Source organism: Cetorhinus maximus, chromosome 20, assembly GCF_964194155.1.
Source record: "Cetorhinus maximus chromosome 20, sCetMax3.hap1.1, whole genome shotgun sequence".
NCBI classification, from domain to species: Eukaryota; Metazoa; Chordata; class Chondrichthyes; order Lamniformes; family Cetorhinidae; genus Cetorhinus; species Cetorhinus maximus.
The window spans coordinates 22,963,932-22,990,084 of record NC_135898.1 but is presented as its reverse complement, the minus strand read 5'-3'; the positions used below and the strand labels follow the sequence as shown (position 1 = coordinate 22,990,084).

At 45.4% G+C, this 26,153-nt stretch overlaps 1 protein-coding gene across 1 annotated transcript in view; it reads right to left on the bottom strand.

Moving 5' to 3' along the window:
• Nucleotides 1-26,153, bottom strand: part of LOC144694965 (zinc finger MIZ domain-containing protein 1-like) — a 183,393-nt gene that overhangs the window by 145,829 nt on the left and 11,411 nt on the right. The window contains exons 2-3 of the mRNA XM_078565781.1: nucleotides 22,481-22,594; nucleotides 11,409-11,514 (exon numbers count right to left, since the gene is read on the bottom strand). Coding sequence (XP_078421907.1) covers nucleotides 11,409-11,514; nucleotides 22,481-22,594 — 220 coding nt within the window. The remainder of the gene's footprint in view (nucleotides 1-11,408; nucleotides 11,515-22,480; nucleotides 22,595-26,153) is intronic.

The window sequence follows — 26,153 nt, the reverse complement described above, 5'->3', positions numbered from 1 at the left end:
GTATAACCCTGGAATACAGTATTAGGGAGAGTAGGACTGTCACTGTATAAAACGGGTACAGTACTGGTGGGGACAGGTCTCTCTCTCTGTATAGCACTGGGATACACAGCTGGTGGGTACAGATCTGTCAGTGTATAACACTGGGTTACAGTACTGGTGGGTATGGGTCTACCACTGTGTAACATTGGGGTGCACTACTGGTGGGTAACATATCACTGTATAGCGCTGTGATACAGTACTGGTGGGGACAGGTCTGTTACTCTATAATACTGGGGAACAATACTGGTGGGGCCAGTTCTGTCACTATATAACACTGGGGTACAGTACTGGTGGGTACAGGTTTGTCACTATAACACTGGGGTACAGTACTGGCGGGTACAGATCTGACACTGTATAACACTGGGGAACAGTGCTGCTGGTTACAGCTCTGGCACTGTATAGCGCTGGGGTACAGTGCTGATGGCTATAGGTTGGCGACTGTATAGCACTGGGATACAGTACTGATAGGTACAGGTCTGTCACTGTATAACAGTGGGGTACAATGCTGGTGGGTACAGTAACACAGTGTAACACCGGGGAACAGTATTGGTGGGTACAGGTCCGTCAATGTATAACACTGGGGAACAGTATTAGGAAGTGTAGGTATGTCACTGCATAACACTGAGGTACAGTATTAGGGAGTGTAGGTAGATCACTGCACAACCGTGGGGTACAGAATTAGGGAGTGTAGCCATGTAATTATACAACCATGGGAGACAGTATTAGGGAGTGAAGATACGTCACAGTATAAGAGTTGAGCACAGTATAAGGGAGTGTAGGTATGTCACTGTATAACACTGGGGTACAGTATTAGGGAGTGCAGGGATGTCACTGTATAATACTGGCGTACAGCATTAGGCAGTGTCGGCATGTCACTGCACAACACTAGGGTAAAGTATTAGGGAGCGTGTGTATGTCACCACATAAAACGGGTACAGTATTAGGGAGAGTAGGTATGTCACTGTATATCGCTGGGATATTGTATTAGGGAGTGTGGTATGTCATTGTATAACGCTGGGATGCAGTATTAAGGAGTGTAGGTACGTCACTGTATATCGCTGGGGTACAGAATTAGGGAGTGTAGGTATGTCATTGCATAACACGGGTACAGTATTAGGGAGAGAAGGTATGTCACTGTATAACCCGAAGGTACAGTATTAGGGAGTGTAGGTATGTCATTGCATAACACGGGTACAGTATTAGGGAGAGAAGGTATGTCACTGTATAAACTGGGGGTACAGTATTAGGGAGTGTAGGAATATCACTGTATAACATGGGGTACAGTATTAGGGAGCGTAGGTATGTCATTGCATAACCCAGGGATACCGAATTAGGGAGTGTAGGTGTGTCACTGTAGAACACTGGGGTACCATATTAGAGAGTTTATTTATGTCACTGCATAACACCTGGACAGTATTAGGGAGAGTAGGTATATCACTGTAGAACACTGGGGTACATTATTACAGAATGTAGGTATGTCACTGTATGACATTGGGGAACAGTATTACAGAGTGTAGGTATGTCACTGTATGAGATTGGGGAACAGTATTAGGGAGTGTAGGTATGTCACTGTATGAGATTGGGGAACAGTATTAGGGAGTGTAGGTATGTCACTGTATGACATTGGGGAACAGTATTAGGGAGTGTAGGTATTTCACTGTAGAACCCTGGGATACAGGAGTCGGGAGTATAGGTATGTCACTGTATAACACTGGGGTACAGTATAAGGGACTGTAGGTATGTCACTGTATAACCCTGGGATATTGTTTTAAAAAGTGTGGTATGCCATTGTATAACGTTAGGATGCCGTATTAGGGAGTGTAGGTACGTCACTGTATAACGCTCGGGTACAGATTTAGGGAGTGTATGTATAGCACTGCATAACCCTGGGGTACAGTATTAGGGAGTGTAGGTATGTCTCTGTATAACCCTGGGGTACATAATTAGGGAGTGTAGGTATGTCGCTGGATTACCATGGGGAACAGTATTAGTGCGTGTAGGTATATCACAGCATAATATGGGTATAGTATTAGGGAGGGAAGGCAAGTTACCGTATAACACTGAGGTACAGTACTAGGAAGCGTAGGTATGACACTGTATGACATTGAGTGTAGGTATGTCACTGCATAACCCTGGGGTACAATATTAGGGAGTGTAGGAATATCACTGTATACCCCTGGGGTACAGTATTAGGGAGTGTAGGTATGTCATTGCATAACACGGGGACACAGAATTAGGGAGCGTAGATGTGTCACTGTAGAACACTGGGGTACAGTATTAGGGAGTGTAGGTATGTCACTGTATAACCCTGGGGTATAGTATTAGGGAGTGAAGGTATGGCACTGCATAACCCTGAGGTACAGTATTAGGGAGTGTAGGTATGTCACTGTATAACCCTGGGGTACATAATTAGGGAATGTGGGTATGTCACTGTATAACCCTCGGGTATAGTATTAGAGAGTGTAGCTATGTCACTTATAACCCTGGGGTACAGTAGGGAGTGTAGCTATGTCACTGTATAAGCATGGGGAACAGTATTAGGGAGTGTAGGTGTGTCACGGTAGAACACTGGGGTACAGTATTAGGGAGTTTATGTATGTCACTGCATAACACGGGTACAGTATTAGGGAGAGAAGGCATCTTATCATATAACACTGGAGTACAGTATTAGGGAGTGTAGGAATATCACTGTATAACATAGGGTACAGTATTACGGAGTGCAGGTATGTCACTGTATGACATTGGGGAACAGTATTAGTGAGTGTTGGTATGTCACTGCATAACCCTGGGGTACAGTATTAGGGAGTGTAGGAATATCACTGTATACCCCTGGGGTACAGTATTAGGGAGTGTAGGTATGTCATTGCATAACACGGGGACACAGAATTAGGGATTGTAGGTGTGCCACTGTAGAACACTGGGGGTACAGTATTCGTGATGTAGGTATGTCACTGTATAACCATGGGATACAGTATTAGGAAGTGAAGGTACAACACTGCATGACATTGAAGAACAGTATTAGGGAGTGTAGGTATGTCACTATATAACACTGGGGTACAGTATTTGAGAGTGTGGGAAAGTCACTGTATAACACTGGAGTACATAATTAGGGAATGTAAGAATATCACTGTATAACACCGGGGTACATAATTAGGGAATGTAAGAATATCACTGTATAACCCTGGGGTACAGTATTAGGGAGTGTAGGAATATCACTGTATAACCCTGGGGTACAGTATTAGGGAGAGAAGGCATGTTACCGTATAACACTGGGGTACAGTATTAGGGAGTGTAGGAATATCCCTGTATGTCCCTGGGGTACAGTATTAGGGTGTGTAGGTATGTCATTGCATAACACAGGGATACCGAATTAGGGAGTGTAGGTATGTTACTATAGAACACTGGGGTACAATATTAGAGAGTGTATTTATGCCACTGCATAACACCTGTACAGTATTAGGGAGGGAAGGCATGTCGCTGTATAACACTGGGTTATAGGTATTAGGGAGTGTTGCTATGTCACTGTATAAGACTGGGGTACCATATTAGGCAGTGCTGGTATGTCACTTTATAACACCGGGGTAGAGTATTGGGCTGTGTCGGCATGTCACTGTATTGCACTGGGGTACAGGAATAGTGAGTGTAGGTATTTTGCTCTACAACCATGGGGAACAGTATTAGGGAGTTTAGGAATATCACTGTATAACCCTGGGGTACAGTATTAGGGAGTGTATGTATGTCACTGCATAACACGGGTGCAGTATTAGGGAAGAAGGTATGTCACTGTATAAGACTGGGGCACAGTATTAGCGAGTATCGGTATGACACTTTTTAACATTGGGATACAGTATTAGGGAGTGTTGGTATGTCATTGCATAACACTGGGGTACAGTATTAAGTGTAGGTATGTCACTGTCTAGCATTGGGATACAGTATTAGGGAGTGTCGGTATGTTATTTTATTACACTGGGGTCCAGTATTAAGCAGTGTCAGTATGTCACTGTATAACTCTGGGATACAGTGTTAGAGAGTGTAGGTATGTCACTGGATAATCCTGGGAGACAGTATTAGGGAGTTTGTTGTGGACAAAGAAATAGACAAGTTGCAACAAAATGTTTTGGCTTGGGGGGCGAGTGGATTTTAGTAAAATAAGGCAGGATCTGGCCAAGGTAGACTGGGAACAGCTACTTGTGAGGAAATCTACAGAGGAGCAATGGGAGAAATGGGGAGGGTACAGGCTCACCTTGTTCCCTCTCGGGTGATAGGAAGGAGTGACAAGCCCAGAGAACCATGGATGACCAGGGATATTCAGCTTACGATGAGAAGGAAAAAGAGAGACTTTTAGCAGGTACAAGGGAAACAAATCAGTGGAGGCATTAATGGAGTACAGAAAGTGCAGGGTGGAGCTTAAGAAAGTAATTAGGAGAGCAAAGAGGGTGGTAAAAGTAGGGAAAATTCCAAGATATTCTGTAAGTATATCAATGGGAAGAGGATAACCAGGGAAAGAGTAGGGCCCATTAGGTACCAAGGGGGCAATCTATGGGTGGAGCCAGAGGACATCGCTAGAGTGTTGAATGAATACTTCACATCCGTCTTCACCCAAGAGAACGAGGATGAAGGTATCGAACTCGGGGAGAGACTGCGAGGTTCTTGAGCAAATTGATATAGGGAGTGACAAGGTATTGGAGGTGTTGGCAGGCTTAAAAGTGGACAAATCTCCAGGTCCAGATGATTTGTGTCCCAGACTGCTGAGGGAGGCAAGGGAAGAGATCGCAGGGGCTCTGACCCAAATTTTTAATTCCTCTCTGGCCACGGGGGAGGTGCCAGAGGACTGGAGAACAACTAATGTGGTTCCACTATTTAAGAAGGGTTGTAGCGGTAAGCCAGGGAACTACAGGCCAGTGAGTCACACGTCAGTGGTAGGGAAGCTTTTGGAGAAAACTCTGAAGGAGAGAATCTATCTCCACTTGGAGAGGCAAGGTTTGATCAGGGATAGTCAGCATGGTTGTGTCAGAGGGAGGTCATGCCTAACAAATTTGATTGAATTTTTTGAGGAGGTGACCAGGTGTGTAGATGAGGGTAGTGTAGTTGATGTAGTTTATATGGATTTCAGCAAAGCCTTTGACAAGGTCCCACATGGGAGACTTACAAAGAAGGCAAATGCACATGGGATACAGGGTAATTTGATAAGGTGGATTCAAAATTAGCTTAGTTGTAGGAGACAGAGGGTGATGACAGAAGGATGCTTTAGTGACTGGAAGTCAGTGTCCAGTGGTGTACCACAGGGATCTGTGCTGGGTCCCCTATTATTCATCATTTATATAAACGACATAAATGACGATGTGGAGGGTAGGATTAGTAAGTTTGCGGATGACACAAAGATTGGCCGGGTGGCTAACAGTGAGGTTGAGTGTCTTGGGCTGCAGGAAGATAAAGACGGGATGATCAAATGGGCAGATAAGTGGCAGATGGAATTTTAACCTGAAAAGTGTGAGGTGATACACTTTGGAAGGAGTAATTTGACAAGGAAGTATTCAATGAATGGCATGGCACTAGGAAGTTCTGAGGAACAAAGGGACCTTGGCATGTGTGTCCATAGATCTCTGAAGGCGGAGGGACATGTTAGTGGGGTGGTGAAAAAGGCATATGGGACACTTGCCTTTATCAATCAAGGCATAGATTACAAAAGTAGGGAGATCATGTTGGAGTTGTATAGAACCTTGGTGAGGCCACAGCTGGAGTACTGTGTGCAGTTCTGGTCACCACATTATAGGAAGGATGTGATTGCACTGGAGGGGGTGCAGAGGAGATTCACCAAGATGTTGCCTGGGATGAATCATTTAAGTTATGAAGAGGGTTGGATAGACTTGAGTTGTTTTCATTGGAGCAGAGAAGACTGAGGGGCGACCTGATCGAGGTGTACAAGATTATGAGGGGCATGGACAGGGTGCATAGGGAGCAGCTGTTCCCCTTAGTTGAAGGGTCAGTCACAAGGGGACATAAGTTCAAAGTGAGGGGTGGGAGGTTTAGGGGGCATGAGGAAAAACGTTTTTACCCAGAGGGTGGTGACGGTCTGGAATGCACTGCCTGGGAGGGTGGTGGACGCGGGTTGCCTCACATCCTTTAAAAAGTACTTAAATGAGCGCTTGGCACATCATAACATTCAAGGCTATGGGCCAAGTGCTGGTAAATGGGATTAGGTCGGTAGGTCAGGTATTTCTCACTTGTTGGTGCAGTCTCGATGGGCCGAAGGGCCTCTTATGCACTATGTGATGCTGTGATTCTGAGTGTAGGTATGTCACTGTATAACACGTGGTACAGTATTGGGCAGTGTAGGTATGTCACTATTTAACACTGGGGTACAGTATTAGGGAGTGTAGGTATGTCACTGTATAACATTGGGATACAGTATTAGGGAGTGTTGGTATGTCACTGTATAACACTGGGGTACAGTGTTAGAGAGTGTAGATATGACACTGGATAATCCTGGGATACTCTATTAGGGAGTGTAGGTATGTCACTGTATAACCCTGGGATACACTGTTAGAGAGTGTAGGTACGTCACTGCATAATCCTGGGGTATAGTATTAAGGAGTGTAGGTATGTCACTGTCTAACTTTGGGGTACAGTATTAGGGAATGTGGGCATGTCACTGTATAACCCTGGGGTGCAGTATTAGGGAGTGCAGGTATGTCATTGCATAACACAGGGATACAGTATTAGGGAGTGTAGGTATGTCACTGTATAACCCTGGGGTACAGTATTAGGGAGTGTAGGTATGTCACTGCATAACACAGGTACACTATTAGGGAGAAAAGGTATGTTACCGTATATCACTGGGGCACAGTATTACGGAGTGCAGGTATGTCACTGTATAACACTGGGGTACAGTATTACAGAGTGTAGGTGTGTCACTCGATAATACTGGGGTGCAGCATTAGGCAGTGTAGGTATGTCACTGTTTAACACTGGGGTATAGTATTGGGGAGTGTAGGTATGACACTGTATAACATTGGGATACAGTATTAGGGGGTGTAGGTATATCACTGTATAACATTGGGATACAGTATTAGAGAGCGTCGGTATGTCACTATATAACCCTGGGATACAGTATTAGGGAGTGTAGGTATGTCACTGTATAACCCTGGGGTACAGTATTAGGGAGTTTAGGTATGTCACTGTATAACCCTGGGGTACAGTATTAGGGAGTGTAGGTACGTCACTGTATAACACTGGCGTACTGTATTAGGGAGTGTAGGAACGTCATTCTGTAACACTGGGGTACACTGCTCTGGAGTGTAGGTATGTCACTGTCCAACATTGGGACACAGTATTAGGGAGATGAGGTTTGTATCTGTATAATCCTGGGATACAGTATTATCAAAGAATGAAGTCTTTGAGATCCAGCTGTGAGTCATAAAACACTATTTAAAACAATCAACTAATGCTGCATAAATTTAAACAGTTAAACTAAATGTTAAACAGGTATGTCACTGTTTAACACTGGGGTACAGTATTAGGGAGAGTAGGTATGTCACTGTTTAACACTGGGGTACAGTATTAGGGAGAGTAGGTATGTCACTGTATAACACTGGGGTATAGTATTAGGGAGAGTAGGTATGTCACTGTATAACACTGAGGTATAGTATTTGGGAGAGTAGGTATGTCACTGTATAAAACTGGGGTATAGGATTAGGGAGAGTAGGTATGTCACTGTATATCGCTGGGGTATAGTATTAGGGAGAGTAGGTATGTCACTGTATAAAACTGGGGTATAGTATTAGGGAGAGTAGGTATGTCACTGTATAACACTGGGGTATAGTATTAGGGAGAGTAGGTATGTCACTGTATAACACTGGGGTATAGTATTAGGGAGAGTAGGTATGTCACTGTATAACACTGGGGTATAGTATTAGGGAGAGTAGGTATGTCACTGTATAACACTGGGGTACAGTATTAGGGAGAGTAGGTATGTCACTGTATAACAATGAGGTATAGTATTAGGGAGAGTAGGTATGTCACTGTATAACACTGAGGTATAGTATTAGGGAGAGTAGGTATGTCACTGTATAACACTGAGGTATAGTATTAGGGCGAGTAGGTATGTCACTGTATAACATTGGGGTATAGTATTAGGGAGAGTAGGTATGTCACTGTATATCGCTGGGGTATCGTATTAGGGAGCGTAGGTATGTCACTGTATAACACTGAGGTATAGTATTAGGGACAGTAGGTATGTCACTGTATAACACTGAGGTATAGTATTAGGGAGAGTAGGTATGTCACTGTATAACACTGAGGTATAGTATTAGGGAGAGTAGGTATGTCACTGTATAACACTGAGGTATAGTATTAGGGAGAGTAGGTATGTCACTGTATAACATTGGGGTATATATAGTATTAGGGAGAGTAGGTATGTCACTGTATATCGCTGGGGTATAGTATTAGGGAGAGTAGGTATGTCACTGTATATCGCTGAGGTATAGTATTAGGGAGAGTAGGTATGTCACTGTATATCGCTGGGGTATAGTATTAGGGAGAGTAGGTATGTCACTGTATAACATTGGGGTATAGTATTAGGGAGAGTAGGTATGTCACTGTATAACACTGAGGTATAGTATTAGGGAGAGTAGGTCTGTCACTGTATAACACTGAGGTATAGTATTAGGGAGAGTAGGTATGTCACTGTATAACATTGGGGTATAGTATTAGGGAGAGTAGGTATGTCACTGTATAACAATGAGGTATAGTATTAGGGAGAGTAGGTATGTCACTGTATAACATTGGGGTATAGTATTAGGGAGAGTAGGTATGTCACTGTATAACACTGAGGTATCGTATTAGGGAGAGTAGGTCTGTCACTGTATAACACTGAGGTATAGTATTAGGGAGAGTAGGTATGTCACTGTATAACATTGGGGTATAGTATTAGGGAGAGTAGGTATGTCACTGTATAACACTGAGGTATAGTATTAGGGAGAGTAGGTATGTCACTGTATAACACTGAGGTATAGTATTAGGGAGAGTAGGTATGTCACTGTATAACACTGAGGTATAGTATTAGGGAGAGTAGGTATGTCACTGTATAACAATGAGGTATAGTATTAGGGAGAGTAGGTATGTCACTGTATAACAATGAGGTATAGTATTAGGGAGAGTAGGTATGTCACTGTATAACATTGGGGTATAGTATTAGGGAGAGTAGGTATGTCACTGTATAACACTGAGGTATAGTATTAGGGAGAGTAGGTATGTCACTGTATAACATTGGGGTATAGTATTAGGGAGAGTAGGTATGTCACTGTATAACACTGAGGTATAGTATTAGGGAGAGTAGGTATGTCACTGTATAACACTGAGGTATAGTATTAGGGAGAGTAGGTATGTCACTGTATAACACTGAGGTATAGTATTAGGGAGAGTAGGTCTGTCACTGTATAACAATGAGGTATAGTATTAGGGAGAGTAGGTATGTCACTGTATAACAATGAGGTATAGTATTAGGGAGAGTAGGTATGTCACTGTATAACAATGAGGTATAGTATTAGGGAGAGTAGGTATGTCACTGTATAACAATGAGGTATAGTATTAGGGAGAGTAGGTATGTCACTGTATAACACTGAGGTATAGTATTAGGGAGAGTAGGTATGTCACTGTATATCGCTGGGGTATAGTATTAGGGAGAGTAGGTATGTCACTGTATAACAATGAGGTATAGTATTAGGGAGAGTAGGTATGTCACTGTATAACAATGAGGTATAGTATTAGGGAGAGTAGGTATGTCACTGTATAACACTGGGGTATAGTATTAGGGAGAGTAGGTATGTCACTGTATATCGCTGGGGTATAGTATTAGGGAGAGTAGGTATGTCACTGTATAACACTGAGGTATAGTATTAGGGAGAGTAGGTATGTCACTGTATAACACTGAGGTATAGTATTAGGGAGAGTAGGTATGTCACTGTATATCGCTGAGGTATAGTATTAGGGAGAGTAGGTATGTCACTGTATAACACTGAGGTATAGTATTAGGGAGAGTAGGTATGTCACTGTATAACACTGAGGTATAGTATTAGGGAGAGTAGGTATGTCACTGTATAACAATGAGGTATAGTATTAGGGAGAGTAGGTATGTCACTGTATAACACTGGGGTATAGTATTAGGGAGAGTAGGTATGTCACTGTATATCGCTGGGGTATAGTATTAGGGAGAGTAGGTATGTCACTGTATAACACTGAGGTATAGTATTAGGGAGAGTAGGTATGTCACTGTATAACACTGAGGTATAGTATTAGGGAGAGTAGGTATGTCACTGTATATCGCTGGGGTATAGTGCCAGTGAGGATAGATTTCACATCAAGTGGCAGCTTTTGGCAGAGATGAATTTGCTGTCACAAATGAGGCATATCGTGTGGCGTTAAAGGGTGTTCGCTTGTCCTAGAGTGACAATGCACAGAAGGCGCCCACTCGGCCCAACATTTGCTGGCATTTGAATGAGTTCCCTGATGAATCCCATTGTTCATGTAATTATTCCATTCCCTTTGAAAGTGATGATGAAATCCTTTCAGGCCCTGCACTGCAGATCCTAACAAAGCTCTAAACAAGTCTTTCCTGATGTTACCCCTCCTTATTTTCCTGATCCGTGTGCCGGCTGCCTATCAGGTCTTCTCCACTGGAAACAGTTTCAGCTTCGCGTTCTGGCAAAACCATTCATGATTTTGAAGACCTCTCCCAAATCTCCCCTTCACCTCCTCTGCTCCATGAGAACAACCCCAGTTTCTCTGGGCTCTCCGCCATGAACTGAATCCCTGCCCCCACTTCGAGGGCTTGATAGTCTTCCTGCAGTTTTCCGATTAGCCACAGTTCTCCAGATGGGGATAAGCAGCGTTTTTAGAAATACTTCAGCATACTCTCCTTATTTCTGTACTCAGTTCCTCTGTTTGCTCACGTGCCTGTTGAACAGCCTTCTCAACCTGTCCTGCCACCTTCAAAGATTTGTGTACACACAGCCCCAGGTCACTTTGTTCCTGCGTGCTCTTTAAAGCTGTACCATTTAGTCCACCTTGCTCCTGCTCGTTCTTCTTACTGAAATGCACCACTTCACATTCCTCAGCATTAAACTTCACCTTCAACGTATCTGCCCCTCTCTCCAGTCTGTCTGTGGTGTCCTTTCCTGTCCTTATCACTGTTTATACTGGATTCGGTGCAAATTCACAGCCCCACACCAGGCCTATTAATGGGCATCAGTGGACTATATATAGCCAATGAGGGACAGCTCATTTGAAACCCATTCTTCCCCATGCTACATTCATGCTTACAAAGCAAATCTCGGCTGGGACGGAGTTTGGGGTGAGTAACTGTCCCTTACCTGCTGATTTTGGAGTGAACTTTTCTCTATGGGCAGCGCAGACGGCTAACAACCGATACCCAAGCTCCAAATCAAAATCTTGCTGGGTCGAAACACGACTCACAACCTGTAAGACAGAAGCAAACCAGATTAACACCTAACTGGAAGCTGCACTGGACCAGCCATATAAACACTGCGGCTACAAGAGCAGGTCAGAGGCTGGGAATCCTGAGGTGAGTAACTCACCTCCTGACTCCCCAAAGCCTGTCCACCATCTACAAGGCACAAGTCAGGAGTGTGGTGGAATACTCTCCACTTGCCTGGATGAGTGCAGCTCCCACAACACTCAAGAAGCTCGACACCATCCAGGACAAAGCAGCCCGCTTGATTGGCACCACATCCACAAACATTCACTCCCTCCACCACCGACGTACAGTAGCAGCAGTGTGTACCGTCTACAAGGTGCACTGCAGCACTTCCAGACCCAGCTAGGGAAACAAGGGCAGCAGTGAGTGTCGGCCTAGCTTTGTGCTCAAGCCCTGGAGGGGGGCTTGAACCCACAGCCTTCTGACTCAGAGCTGAGAGTGCTACGCACGGCTGGTATGAAGCAGCTTCCTACTATACAGCACATGTGCCAATAAGTAGTTAATCTGTGGAATATTGGCCAAGACACCATGAGGCATAGCTAACCTCCTTCATAGTGATGTGGGAACTCTAACAGTCCCCCTGAATCATGAGAAGAGGCAGACAGGGCTTCGGATTCATGACTCATTCAAAGGTCACAGAGTGAATCATAGTCTAAATCCTAACAGTGTAAATCTTCTAATTGACTTGCCATCAACATATGTTCCACTAAGGGAAGGGTTTGATAAGACTGACAAGTGAAAATCCTTTACCTTTGAGATCAGCATCTGTGAGCTACTCCCTAGGTGCCCTTTCCTACAGTGATCTCTGCACCTGAACTGCATTCAACACCCACTTTTCACAGCTTCAGGTCCAAGGCAACATCAATGTCAGTTCTGAAGACACTGGAAACCCAAAATTATGGATCTGAACTATTGGCCACACTCTACAGCATATTGCATTGTGCTTTTGTTAGTGCTCACTCGTCTACTCTGCCACAATGGAAGGGCCGATGGCAATAAGCAAGTGCGGACAGAAAGGTTTACAAGTGCGGCAATGTTAATGGATCACTGAGAGGCAACTTCCGCAGCCTAACAGCACCAATCTAGAGATTGCTCCACAAGTTGTGCCAGAGCACTCAAGGATGGTACCAGAGGCAAGATGAATGCAAATGCTTCAGCCTTGTCTTTTGCACTGATGTGCTGGGCTCCGCCATCATTGAGGATGGGGATATTTGTGGAGCCTCCTCCTCCGGTGAGTTGTTTAATTGTCCACCACCATTCACACAACTGGATGTGGCAGGACTGCAGAGCTTAGATCTGATCCGTTGGTTGTGGGATCACTTAGCTCTGTCTATTGTATGTTACTAATGCTGTTTGGCATGCAAGTAGTCCTGTGTTGTAGCTTCACAAGGTTGACACTTCATTTTTAGGTATGACTGGTGCTGCACCTGATAGACCCCCCTGCACTCTTCATTGATCCCCTGGCTTGATGGGAATGGTAGTGTGGGGGATATGCCGGGCCATGAGGTTACAGATTGTATTTGAGTACAATTCTGCTGCTGCTGATGGCCCATCATGGATGCTCAGTCTCAACTTGCTAGATCTGTTCAAAATCTATCCCACTTAGCACGGTGGTTGTGCCGCATAACACGATGGAGGGTACTCGCAATGTGAAGGCGGGACTTCCTCCCCACAAGGACTGTGCGGTGGTCACTCCTACCGATACTGTCATGGGCAGATACATCTGCAGCAGGCAGGTTGGTGAGGATGAGGTCAAGTATGTTTTTCCCTCTTGTTGGTTCCCTCACCACCTCTGCAGACCCAGTCTAGCAGCTATGTCATTTAGGACTCGGCTAGCTCGGTCAATAGTGGTGCTATCGAGCCACTCTTGGTGATGGACATTGAAGTCCCCCACCCAGAGTACATTCTGTGTCCTTGTCACCCTCAGTGCTTCCTCTAAGTGGTGTTCAACATGGAAGAGCACTGATTCATCAGCTGAGGTAGGGCGGTATGTGGTAATCAGCAGGAGGTTTCCTTCCCCATGTTTGACCTGATGCCATGAGACTTCATGGGGTCCGGAGGCGATGTTGAGGACTCCCAGGGCAACTCCCTCCTGACTGTATACCACTGTGCCGCCACCTCTGCTGGGTCTGTCCTGCCGGTGGGACAGTACATACGCAGGGAAGGTGATGGTGGAGTCTGGGACATTGTCTGTAAGATACGATTCTGTGAGGATGACGATGTCAGGCTGATGCTTGACTAGTCTGTGAGTCAGCTCTTCCAATTTTGGCACTAGCCTCCAGATGTTAGTAAAGAGGACTTTGCAGGGTTGACAGGGCTGATATTGCTTTTGTCGTTTCCGGTGCCTAGGTCGATGCCGGGTGGTCTACCACATTAAGAGTCAACATCATTGCTGTGGGTCTGGAGTCATATGTAGGCCAGACCAGGTAAGGCTGGCAAGTTTCCTTTACTGAAGGAAGGGGCAACAGTGAACTGGATGGGTTTTTATGACAATCGATGATAGTTTCATGGTCACCATTAATTAATTGAATTTATGAATTAATTCAATTTAAATTCCACCAGCTGCCATCATGGGATTCGAACCCTAGCCTCCAAACCATTAGCCTGGGCCTCTGGATTACTATTCCAGTGACACCACCACTATGCCACTGTCTCCCCTTGTAAATGTACAATTGATATATGGATTTTTTTATTATTTGCTCATGGGATGTGGGCTTCACTGGCTAGGCCAGCATTTATTGCCCATCCCTAATTGCCCTTGAGAAGGTGGTGGTGAGCCGCCTTCTGGAACCGCTGCAGTCCATGTGGTGTAGGTACACCCACAGTGCTGTTAGGGAGGGAGTTCCAGAATTTTACCCAACGACAGTGAAGGAATGGCCGATATATTTCAAAGTCAGGATGGTGAGTGGCTTGGAAGAACTTGCAGGTGATGGTGTTCCCATGTGTCTGCTGCCCTTGTCCTTCTAGATGGTAGAGGTGATGGGTTTGGAAGAAATAGGAGCTGGAGTAGGCCATTCGGCCCTTCGAGCCTGCTCCACCATTAAACAAGATCATGGCTGATCCTCTACCTCAACTCCACCTTCCGCCACTGTACCTGTATCCTTTAATGCCCTCAGTATCCAAACCCCTGTCTGGAATAAACTCAACGACTGTGCATCCCCAGCTCCCTGGAGTAGAGAATTCCAAAGATTCACAGCCCTTTGGGTAAAGGAATTTCTCCTCATCTTAGTCCTAAATGGCCTCATTCTGAGACCATGACCCCATATTTTAGATTCCCCAGCCAGGGGAAACATGTTCACAGCATTTACCCTGTCAAGCCCCTTAGGAATTTGACATTTCAACGAGATGATTGTGTTGTTACTCGCACTGTACAATCAACCCTCATGTAAAAGTGGCAGAATCGAGATGAATAACAGCCTCACTGGTATAATTCCACTGCTGCTGGTGGGGGTGGATGTTCTATAAAAGTACAAACTACACCCTGATTTCAACTAAACTTCTGATTTTGCACATTTTTTAAAAATTCATTCATGGGATGTAGGTGTTACTGGCTGGGCCAGCATTTATTGCCCATCCCTAATTGCCCTTATTCAGAGGGCATTTGAGAGTCAATCACATTGCTGTGGGTCTGGAGTCACATGTAGGCCCAGACCAGGTGAGGACAGCAGATTTCCTTCCCTAAAGGACATTAGTGAACCAGATGGGGTTTTTACAACACTCAGCAATGGTTTCGTGGTCATCATTGGACTTTTAATGCCACATTTTTATTTGAATTCAAATTCCACCATCTGCCATGGTGGGATTCGAGCCCAGGTCCCTAGAGCATTACCCTGGGTCTCTGGATTACTAGCCCAGTGACAATACCACTATACCACCACCTCCCCTTTGAGTCCAGCAACACAGCACGTCTGGAGTAAACCAGAGAGCAGGCTACACTAGACCTGGTATTGAGCAAGAGATAGGGTTAATTAATAACTTCCTAGTGAAGGCACCCCTAGGTAGCAGCGATCATAATGTGATTGAATTTTACATTCATTTTGAGGGAGAAATGAATACATCCAAGACTCGTATTTTAAACTTAAATAAGGACAATTATGAGGGCATGAAAGCAGAGCTGGCTAAAGTGAACTGGTAAATGAGGTTAATGGAGATGTCAATAGAAGTTCAGTGGCAGACATTTAAAGGGATATTTCAGAATACACAAAATATATACATTCCAATGAGAAAGAAAAATTCCAAGGGGAGGGCCCACCAGTTGTGGTTAACTAAAATATTAAAGACAGTATCAAACTTAAAGAAAAACATATAATTACGCAAAGACAGGTGACAGGTCAGAAGATTGGACAGAACATAAAGAAACAGCAAAGAATGACAAAAAGATTAATAAGGAGGGAAAAATTAGCTAGAAATTTTAGAGCTAGCTAGTAATATAAAGACGGATAATAAGAGTTTCTATAGATATTTAAATAAGAGAAGAGTTAACAAAGTGAGCACTGGTCCTATAGAGAGTGCGTCTGGGGAACTGATAATGGAACTTAGGGAGATGGTGGATGAATTAAACAGGCGTTTTGCTACAGTCTTCACTGTAGACGACACAAGTAACATCCCGGAAATGGCTGTAAATCAGGGAATGGAAGGGAGGGAGGAACTTGGGAAAATTCCCATCACCAGGGAAGTGGTATTGAGCAAATTGTTGGGGCTGTGGACTGACAAATCCCCAGGTCTGGATGGACTTCACCCTAAGGTGTTGAAAGAAGTGGCTAAGTGAGATAGTTGATGCACTGGTTTTCGTTTTCCAAAATCCCCTAGATTCAGGGAAGGTTCCATTAGATTGGAAAATAGCAAATATAACTCCTTCATTCAAAAAGGGAGGGAGACAGGAAGCAGGAAACTACAGACCAGTTAACCTAACATTTGTCATAGGGAAAATGTTAGAAGCTATTTTTGAAGATGTTATAGCAGGACACTTAGAAAAAGGCAAGGCAATCAGGCAGAGTCATGGTTTTGTAAAAGGGAAATCATGTTTAACCAATTTATCCTTCTTTGAAGGAGTCATGTGTGCTGTGGATAAAGGGGAACCGGTGGATGTACTGCACTTAGATTTCCAGAAGGCATTTGATAAAGTGCCACATCAAAGGTTATTGCAGAAAATAAAAGCTTATGATGTAGGGGGTAACATACTGGCATGGATAGAAGATTGGTTAGCTAACAGGAAACAGAGAGTAGGCATAAATGGGTCTTTTTCTGGTTGGCAGGATGTGACAAGTGGTGTGCCACAGGGATCAGTGCTGGAGCCTCAACTTTTTACAATTTATACAAATGATTTGGATGAAGGGACCGAAGGAATGGTTGCTAAATTTGCTGATGACACAAAGATAGGTAGGAAAGTAAATTGTAGCCTCCTTATGTCCTCTTCACAATGTGACATAGATAGGTTAAGTGAGTAGACAAAGATCTGGCAAATGAAGGCAAAGATCTGGCAAATGGAGTATAATGTGGTCAAATGTGAAATCATTCATTTTGGCAGGAAGAATAAAAAAGCTTATTATCTAAATGGTGAGAGATTGCAGAACTCTGAGATTCAGAGGGGTCACATGAATCATGAAAGGTTAGTATGCAGGTACAGAGAGTAATTAGGAAAGTTAATAGAATGTTATCATTTACTGTGAGGGGAATCGAATACAAAAGTAGGGAGGTTATGCTTCAGTTGTACAGGGCATTGGTGAGACCACATCTGGAGTATTGTGTACAGTACTGGTCTTATTTGAAGAAAGATGTAAATGCATTAGAAGCAGCTCAGATGAGTTTACTAAACTAATACCAGGAATGGGCAGGTTGTCTTTAGAGGAAAGGCTGGACAGGTTAGGCTTGTATCCAGTAGTATTTAGAAGAGTAAGAGGCGACTTAATCGAAATCTTTAAGATCCTGAGGGGTCTTGACAGGGTGGATGTGGGGAGGATGTTTCCTCTTGAGGGAGAATCTAAAACTAGGGGTCACTGTTTAAAAATAAGGGGTCGCCCATCTAGGACAGAGATGAGGAGAATTGTTTTCTCTTAGAGGAACTCTCTTCCTGAAAAGACGGTGGAGGCAGAGTCTATGAATATTTTTAAGGCAGAGTTAGATAGATGCTTGATAAACAAGGGGGTGAAAGGTCATCAGAAGTAGGTAGGAAAGTGGGGTTGAGGTTACAATCAGATCAGCCATGATCTTATTGAATGGTGGAGCAGGCTCGAGGGGCCGAGTGGCCTCCTGCTGCTCCTAATTCGTACGCTCGTATGTATGTTCGTATGTACGTTCAATCACAGTTCTGCCTGCTGATCTTTGATTCCAATCTACCTGGGTCTGATCCATTCTCACCCCATTGAAAGTGGCCCTCCCTGATTCATTATTTTTAACTCATGATAGTTTCATAGCTAACCCAAAATTTATGATGCTGTGATCGACTGTCCCGTAGAAGATCCCCTACTGATCTTGATCCACTTGACGCGTCTCATTCCACAGAACCAGATCCTATATTCTCTCCTTTCTCGTTAGGCTGGAAACATACTGCTGTAGAAAATTCTCCTGAACGCACTTCAGAAACTCTTGTAGTGTAGGAAACATGGCCGCTTGCGCACAGGAAGCATCCACAAACAACAATGTGATAATAACCTGATGATGTGCTTTTTTTAACGACGAAACTCATATTGCTGGAGGGATAAGTATTGGCCAGGACACTGGGGAAAGCTAACCCTGGCCCCTCCTTCGAGATCTTTTACATCCATCCGAGAGGAGATAGAGGCTTCAGGTGGAACATCTCACCTGAAAGACGGCGCCTCAGACAGTGCAGCGCTCCCTCCGTGCTGCACCGGGCCTAGATTTTTCTGCGTTCTGAAGTGGGGACTCGAGCCCACAAGCCCGTGACTGCCGGTGCCGCCACTGTGCCACAGCTGGCGCCTGTGTGCCTCGGGGCCGTCTGCGGCTGGAGAGGACAGGTTTGAGATGAACAGCCCCGCCAGCTCAAAAGGCTGGCCGGGTGCCAGAATGTGGCCGGTGCCCAGCATGCAGCCAATGTCCTCTCAGGGGAAAACAAACAAACTGGCAGAGTGACAAATCCAAGTCATTATGTAACCTCAACTGGGCAAAGCTAACAAGTCTAGTACAAGTTGGCACACTGAAATGTTTTCCGACGTTGTGAACACCATGCTCAGCAACTTAGCTCTTTGATGACTGTTATAACCCTGCTTCTAATTGGCATTTATATTTACCTCAGCACCTCCATCAGCTGCACTTGTTTTATGCAGCCACCCAGTTCCCAATTTATTTTACTTCAAACAGCCAGCCCAATATGAATGGCGTCCTGTTTGTGGGAGCTTGCTGTGCGTAAATTGGCTGCCACGTTTCCTACGTTACAACAGTGACTACACTTCAACAAGGACCTTGTTGGCTGTTAAGGTGGGTAAGGCTGAATTTCTAGGCCTTGGCTTCCGGGACTGGAGGCACAGTGTTAGAGAGGGCAGCTCAGGAGTCCAGCGGGAGGGTGTAGGTGGCTTGGTCCAAAAAACATCCCAATTCTAACTCAGAAGAATCTTGTTGTAGCTACTGAGATATTTCATTCTTAGCTTGCACCTTGTCTGTGCCGTGACTCTGGACTAGAATTCTTGCTCAGCACTTACCTAGCGAGGGTAAGTTTTATGGAACTGTTCCGTATGAAGGCTGGGCAAGTCCATGGGAGGTCATTATGTCACAGAAGTAGGCGATTCGGCCCGTCGGGTCCATGCCAGCTCTCTGTAGGTCAATCCAGTCAGTCCAATTCTCCCACTCTATCCCCGTATCCCTGTGAGTTTATTTCCCTCAAGTGCCCATCCAATTTCCTTTTGAAATCATTCATCGTCTCCACTTCCACCTCCCTCGTGGGCAGCGAGTTCCAGCTCATTCCCACTCGCTGTGTAAAAAAGTTCCTCCTCACACCCACCACCCCGTATCTCACCCAAAACCTTAAATCTGTGTCCCCCTACTCCTTGCACCATCAGCCAATGGGAACAGCTTTTCTTTAAGTCTAACCTATCCAAACCTGTCAGAATCTTGTCCACCTCTATCAAATCTCCCCTCAATCTCCTTTGCTCCAAGGAGAACAACCCCAGCTTCTCTGACCCAACCTTGTAGCTAAAGCCCCTCATCTCTGGAACCATTCGGGTAAATCTTTGCAATGAAACACGTGAATGTACAGGGATTGCAAAGGTGCGTATGCCAAACAGTGGGCTGAAGGGGAAGGGTGGGGAACCCTGAGCTTGCAGATCTGTTGATCTGGATTGTGATTGAAATCCTGATTTACACTGGTAAATCAGTGCCAGCATGTCAAGGAAGTGGGTCTGGTTTATGCTGAGCTCAGGGCTTGGAGTTCTCTGCCCATCGATTAACCTCAGATCTTCATGTCGTGTTTGGAGACTTCCTCAATCTTAACTGATATTCAGCTTTCTCATCCCCCAGTGTGTCTGTGTTCCCCTGGCTGAGGTGTCCGAGAAAGGGAAGGGACCCATTCTGAATATGCAGCCCTTACAGAACTAGCCGCGCCCCTAGCCAAGCGGTTCCAGTACGGCCACAACACTGGCATCTACCCGGCAATGTGGAAAATTGCCCAGGTATGTCCTGTACACAAAAAGCAGGACAAATTCAACCCAGCCAATTACTGCCCCATCAGTCTACTCTTGATCATCAGCAAAGTAATGGAAGGGGTCATCAACAATGCTATCAAGCGCCACTTGCTTAGCAATAACCTGCTCACTGATGCCCAGTTTGGGTTCTGCCAGGGCCACTCAGCTCCTGACCTCCTTATAGCCTTGGTTCAAACATGGACAAAGGAGCTGAGCACCAGAGGTGAGATGAGGGAACTGCCCTTGACATCAAGGCAGGATTTGACCGGGTGTGGCATCAAGGAGCCCTAGCAAAACTGGAATCAATGGGAATCAGGAGAAAAAGTCTCCACGAGTTGGAGTCATATCCAGCACAAAGGAAGATGGTTGTGGTTATTGGAGGTCAGTCATCTCAGCTCCAGGACATCACTGCAGGAGTTCCTCAGGGTAGTGTCCTTGGCCCAACCATCTTCAGCTGCTTCATCAATGACCTTCCTTCCATCATAAGGTCAGAAGTGGAGATGTTCGCTGATGATTGCACAATGTTCAGCACCATTCGCGACTCCTCATATACTAAAGCAGCCCATTTCCAAATGCAGCAAGACCTGGGTAATATCCAGGCTTGGGTTGACAAGTGGCAAGTAACATTCACGCTACACAAGTGTCAGGCAATGGCCATCTCCAACAAGAGAGAATCTAACCATCTACCCTTGACATTTAATAGCATTACCATTGCTAAATCCCCCACTATCAACATCCTGGGGGTTACCATTGACCAGAAACTGAACTGGACCAGCCATATAAATACAGTGGCTAGAAGAGCAGGTAAGAGGCGGGGAATCCTGCTGAGAGTAACTAATTTCCTGACTCCCCAAAGCCTGTCCACCATCTACAAGGCACAAATCAGCAGTGTGATGGAATACTCTCCACTTGCCTGGATGAGTGCAGCTCCAACAACACTCAAGAAACTTGACATCATCCAAGATAAAGCAGCCCACTTGATTGGCACCACAACCACAAACATTCACTCCCTCAACCACTGACGCACAGTAGCAGCAGTATGTACCATCTACAAGATGCACTGCTGCAACTTACCAAGATTCCTTCGACAGCACCTTTCAAACCCAAGACCATTACCACCTAGAAGGACAAGGGCAGCAGATACATGGGAGCACCTCACCTGGAAGTTCCCCTCCAAGTCACTCACCATCCTGACTTGGAAATATATCGCCATTCCTTCACTGTTGCTGGCTCAAAATCCTGGAACTCCCTTCCTAACAGCACTGTGAGTGTACCTACACCACATGGACTGCAGCGGTTCAAGAAGGCAGCTCACCACCACCTTCTCAAGGGGCAATTAGGGATGGGCAATAAATGCTGGCCCAGCCAGCGATGCCCACGTCCCGTGAACGAATGAATTTAAAAAACTTAACTCTTAACTGAATGGGATTTTTGCAAAACATTCCATAGGGTATCCGGCACCGAAACAGGCTATTCAGCCCAACCAGTCCGTGCTGGTGTTTATGCTGCACTCGAGCCTCCTCCCATCTTTCTTCATCTAAATCTACCATCCTAACCCTCTATTCTCTTCTCACTCATAGGTTTGTCTAGTTTCCCCTTAAATACATCGATACTATTCACTTCAACCACTCCCTGTGGTAGTGAGTTCCACATTCTCACCACTCTCTGGGTGAAGAAGTTTCTCCTGAATTCCCGATTGGATTTCTTGGTGACGATCTTATATTGACGGCCTCTATTTCTGCTCTTCCCCACAAGAGGAAACATTCTCTCTGTATCCACTCGATCAAAACCTTTCAGAATTTTAAAGACCTCGATTAGGTCACCCCCTCAGTCGCCTTTTTTCAAGAGAAAAGAGACCCAGCCTGTCAATCCTTTCCTGATATGTAACCCCACACATTTCTGGGATCATTCTTGTGAATCTGCCCTGCACCCTCTCCAGTGCCTCTATATCCTTTTTATAATATGGCGACACAGTGCTCTAACTGGCCTAACCAGACTAGAAGTTTACCAGGAATTTCTAGGGAACTGTGAGGAATTACAGACATTCGCCCACAAGACAGCAAAGCAAATTCTTTATCATACATACTTCAGAAAAACCAAACCCCATTTTGAAAACAGCAAGCTAGTTGCACAACAAACCACACTTACACAAGAAGGCAGCTCACCACCACCTTCTCAAGGGGCAATTAGGGATGGGCAATAAATGCTGGACTAGCCAGCGACACCCACATTCCATGAATGAATATAAAAAAGCACAATAAATTAGAAAACGGCATCTGTTCTAAGATCACTACTAGTAGATATGATAACATACCGCCAAACATCCCATTAGACTCTGCTCAAAGGCTCGCTGGAATGCCCGAGGATCTTCACACCAGTCAAGAAGCTCTTGTGCTGCTGTCTGGAAGCTGCCTGGACTCTGTAGGTGCTGGAAAAGGGGAAGGGATCATTTCAGATCAAACCGGGGAAATAATGACATTCGATGGATGAAAAAAACTAACAAGAGTCCCATTTCGGATGGTGTTAGGAGATCACAGTATCTCTACTCACAGTGTCTGAACTCAGGTTACAGGCTCAGGAATTCTGTAGAGGGTAACTCACCTCCTGACTCCCCAAAGCCTGTCCACCATCTACAAGGCACAACTCAGGAGTGTGATGGAATATTCCCCACTTGCCTGGATGAGTGCGGCTCCCGCAGCACTCAAGAAGCTCGATACCATCCCGGACAAGGCAGCCCGCTTGATTAGCACCACATCCACAAACATTCACTCCCTCCACCACCGATGCACAGTAGCAGCTGTGTGTACTATCTACAAGATGCACTGCAGGAATTCACCAAGGCTCCTTCAACAGCACCTTCCAAACCCAAGACCTCTACCATCTAGAAGGACAAGGACAGCAGATACATGGGAACACCACCACCTGGAACTCCCTCCCTAACAGCACTGTGGGGGTACCTACACCACATGGACTGCAGCGGTTCAAGAAGGCAGCTTACCACCACCTTCTCAAGGGCAATTAGGACTGGGCAATAAGTGCTGGACTAGCCAGCAACACCCACATCCCATGAATGAATTAAAAAAACACAATAAATTAGAAATCAAAAGTTAATTGTTCAGGTTGACACTTGAAGAAGTGGTTCCTCTATAAAGCTGATCTTTAGTCAGTAAATCCGATTGTGTAAAAAACATCCAAGTTGCCCCCCACATTCTCAGAACTAACAGTAACAGGTACAGAATTAGAAAATATTTTAAAAGATGCTCGTTTGTTCACTGTTGGCCATAGCCTTAGTGAGGTCATTGGCATCATCTTACTTCTTCTATGGCTTTTTTCAAGCCTCCCTCAGTCCATGTCTCAATGTTATCCACTCATCTGATTTTCAATCGTCCTCTTCTGTTTTTACCCTCCATTTCTCCTTCAAGTGTTGCCAGGATAAGGCTGTCAGGTCTTCATTTCCAATGTCTGTACTTGGCGATCTTTCTCTCTCTAACTGTACTTTGCAACTGTTTTGATTCCTGAACTTCTCTTTCTTGATCTAACCCACTCATTTGTCTTCCTGTCCATCCAGCTGATTCTGAGCATCCTCCACCATACCCACATTTCAGAAGCTGTTATCCTCGCCTCACCCTCTTTCTTCAGAGTCCTGCTCTCACAAAAAGATGTATGAAAGGGAATCCAGTTATTTCCTGCTGTTAACCTAATGCTACAGCACAGAAGGAGGCCATTCGGCCCATTGTGTGTGCTCCAGCTCTGTGAAGGAGCTGTCTAATTAGTCGCACTCACCCTGTCTAGCCCCCATAGTCTTGCAATCTTTTTCTTTTTCAAGTGTAATGCAGTTTCCTTTTGAACGTGAATGGATCTGCTTCCACTGTCCTTTTAAGCAGCGTGTTCTGGATCACAACTGCGTAAAATAACTTCTCCTCACCCATCCTCTGGTCCTTTGGACTATCCTGGTTACTGACCATCCTGCCAGTGAGATAATCTCTCCCTATCTTCACATCGCAAGTTATTGTGATCTGGAATGTGCTGCCTGAAAGGGTGGTGGAAGCAGATTCAGCCATCGCTTTCAAAAGGGAATTGGATAAACCCTTGAAGGACAATGTTCGCAAGGGTTTGGGGGATCGGGACTAATTGGATGGCTCTTTCAATAGAGCCAGCACTGGCACAAATGGCTGCTCTGTGTAACGTACTATTCTATCAACCAACTCTACCAAAACGTTCAGAAGTTTGAACACCTTTATTAAATCTCCCCCTTAACATTCCGGAATAAAATCGGGAATATTAATTTAGTCTCAGTAATGGTGACCATGAGACTATCATCGATTGTTGTAATAGCCCATCTGGTTCACTAATGTCCTTTAGGGAAGGAAATCTGCCATCCTTACCCAGTCTGGCCTACACGTGACTCCAGACCCACAGCAATGTGGTTGACTCTTAACTGCCCTCTGAAATGGCCGAGCAAACCACTCAGTTCAAGAGCAATTAGGGATGGGCAACAAATGCTGGCCTTGCCAGCGACGCCCACATCCCATGAGAGACTGAAGAGAAGAAAATATTAAAAACCAATACACATAAACGCCTGTATTAAACCTCTCTGCTAATGGGATTGAACTTTACCTAAAACAGCAGACAACAAGACACACTCCGTACAGAGCACAATCTCGACCTGCTCGATTTCTGACAGGGGATCTGTAGTTTGAGAGGTTGTCTCTCAGGCGCTGGAGGGTCTGCACAGCCTTTGCTGGTTTCCCTTTTTAACTTGGCCCTGGTGCTGAAAGCTTTGGAAAGAGCGGGGTAAAGCTGAAACATCTTGAAGCGTTCACAGTCCGGCGCGGCAGTTTGTGCAGTGGTCACGTCATTAATATTAATCGAATCGCTGCGGAGGTGGTTCTGACACATATAATTAGAGAATCGACACAGAGTCGTTCAGCACTGGGCAGCTCAGCTACATTGGGAATGGACCCGCCTGGTTCGGGGACCAGGGGCCTGGTTTCCAGGTCCCCCTTGGGCCAGGAAAGGAGGTGGGCCCTATTCCACCCGTTTCCCAGAGCCATTTTACTGGAGGCTGAAATTGGGGTGAGGGCTACCCACCCACACGCAGCGGGTCACTGATTTAACTAATTAATGGCCTATTAGGGGCCGGCGGGTGGTCAGTGCTCCCCTCCCTGCCTGACCCAAGGCTCTATAGAGGGGCTCCCCCTCAACACCCCCACATCCCCCTCCACCTCCACTTGGCCGCAACGACCATTTTTCAGTTTTCAACTTGGAGAGCCTCCGTTTTGAAGCCACCTCTCTCTCTCACTTACCTTACGCTGCAGCCTACTGCTGCTGAATGGCCCTCCAGCTTCGCAGGCCGCGTGCCGTCCTTCACTGGACAGTGAGCCTGTCCTCTGGCCATCAATAGGTCGCCCTGAAATGAGTGGGGTCTTCTGGTGGCAGGGTTCAGAGGCCCCCAGGGAAATCTCAACCCCAGACATCTTCCACAGCGCTCATCATACCAGCGTAATGGCAACCGGAGTGTACTTAGCCATTTTCCCAGTCTAACAAGCTAGAGACTGTAGGTTCAAATCACAGTGGGAGTTGTTTATTTCTTAATAATGATAAAAACTGTTGTGCCGTGCCCTCCCTTGACTCCCGCTGGGTAAGTGAAGTGTCAGCGCATCTCAACTTTGTCCCGCTCTTTTCAAAGCTTCCCCGACCAGCGTCAAGCATTAAAACATGGCAGGTTAACAACAGCTTGTGTTTATATAGTGTCTTTAATGTAATAAAACACCCCCCAGGCGCTTGACAGGAGCCCTATAAAACAAAACCTGACACCGAGCCACATAAGGAGATATTAGGTCAGATGACCAAAAGCTCGGTCAAAGAGGTAGGCTTTAAGAAGCTTAAAGGAGGAAAGTGAGGTAGAGAGGGGGAGAGGTGTAGGGAGGGTATTCCAGAGCTTGGGGCCTGGGCAGCTGAAGGCACGGCCATTGGTGGAGAGATTA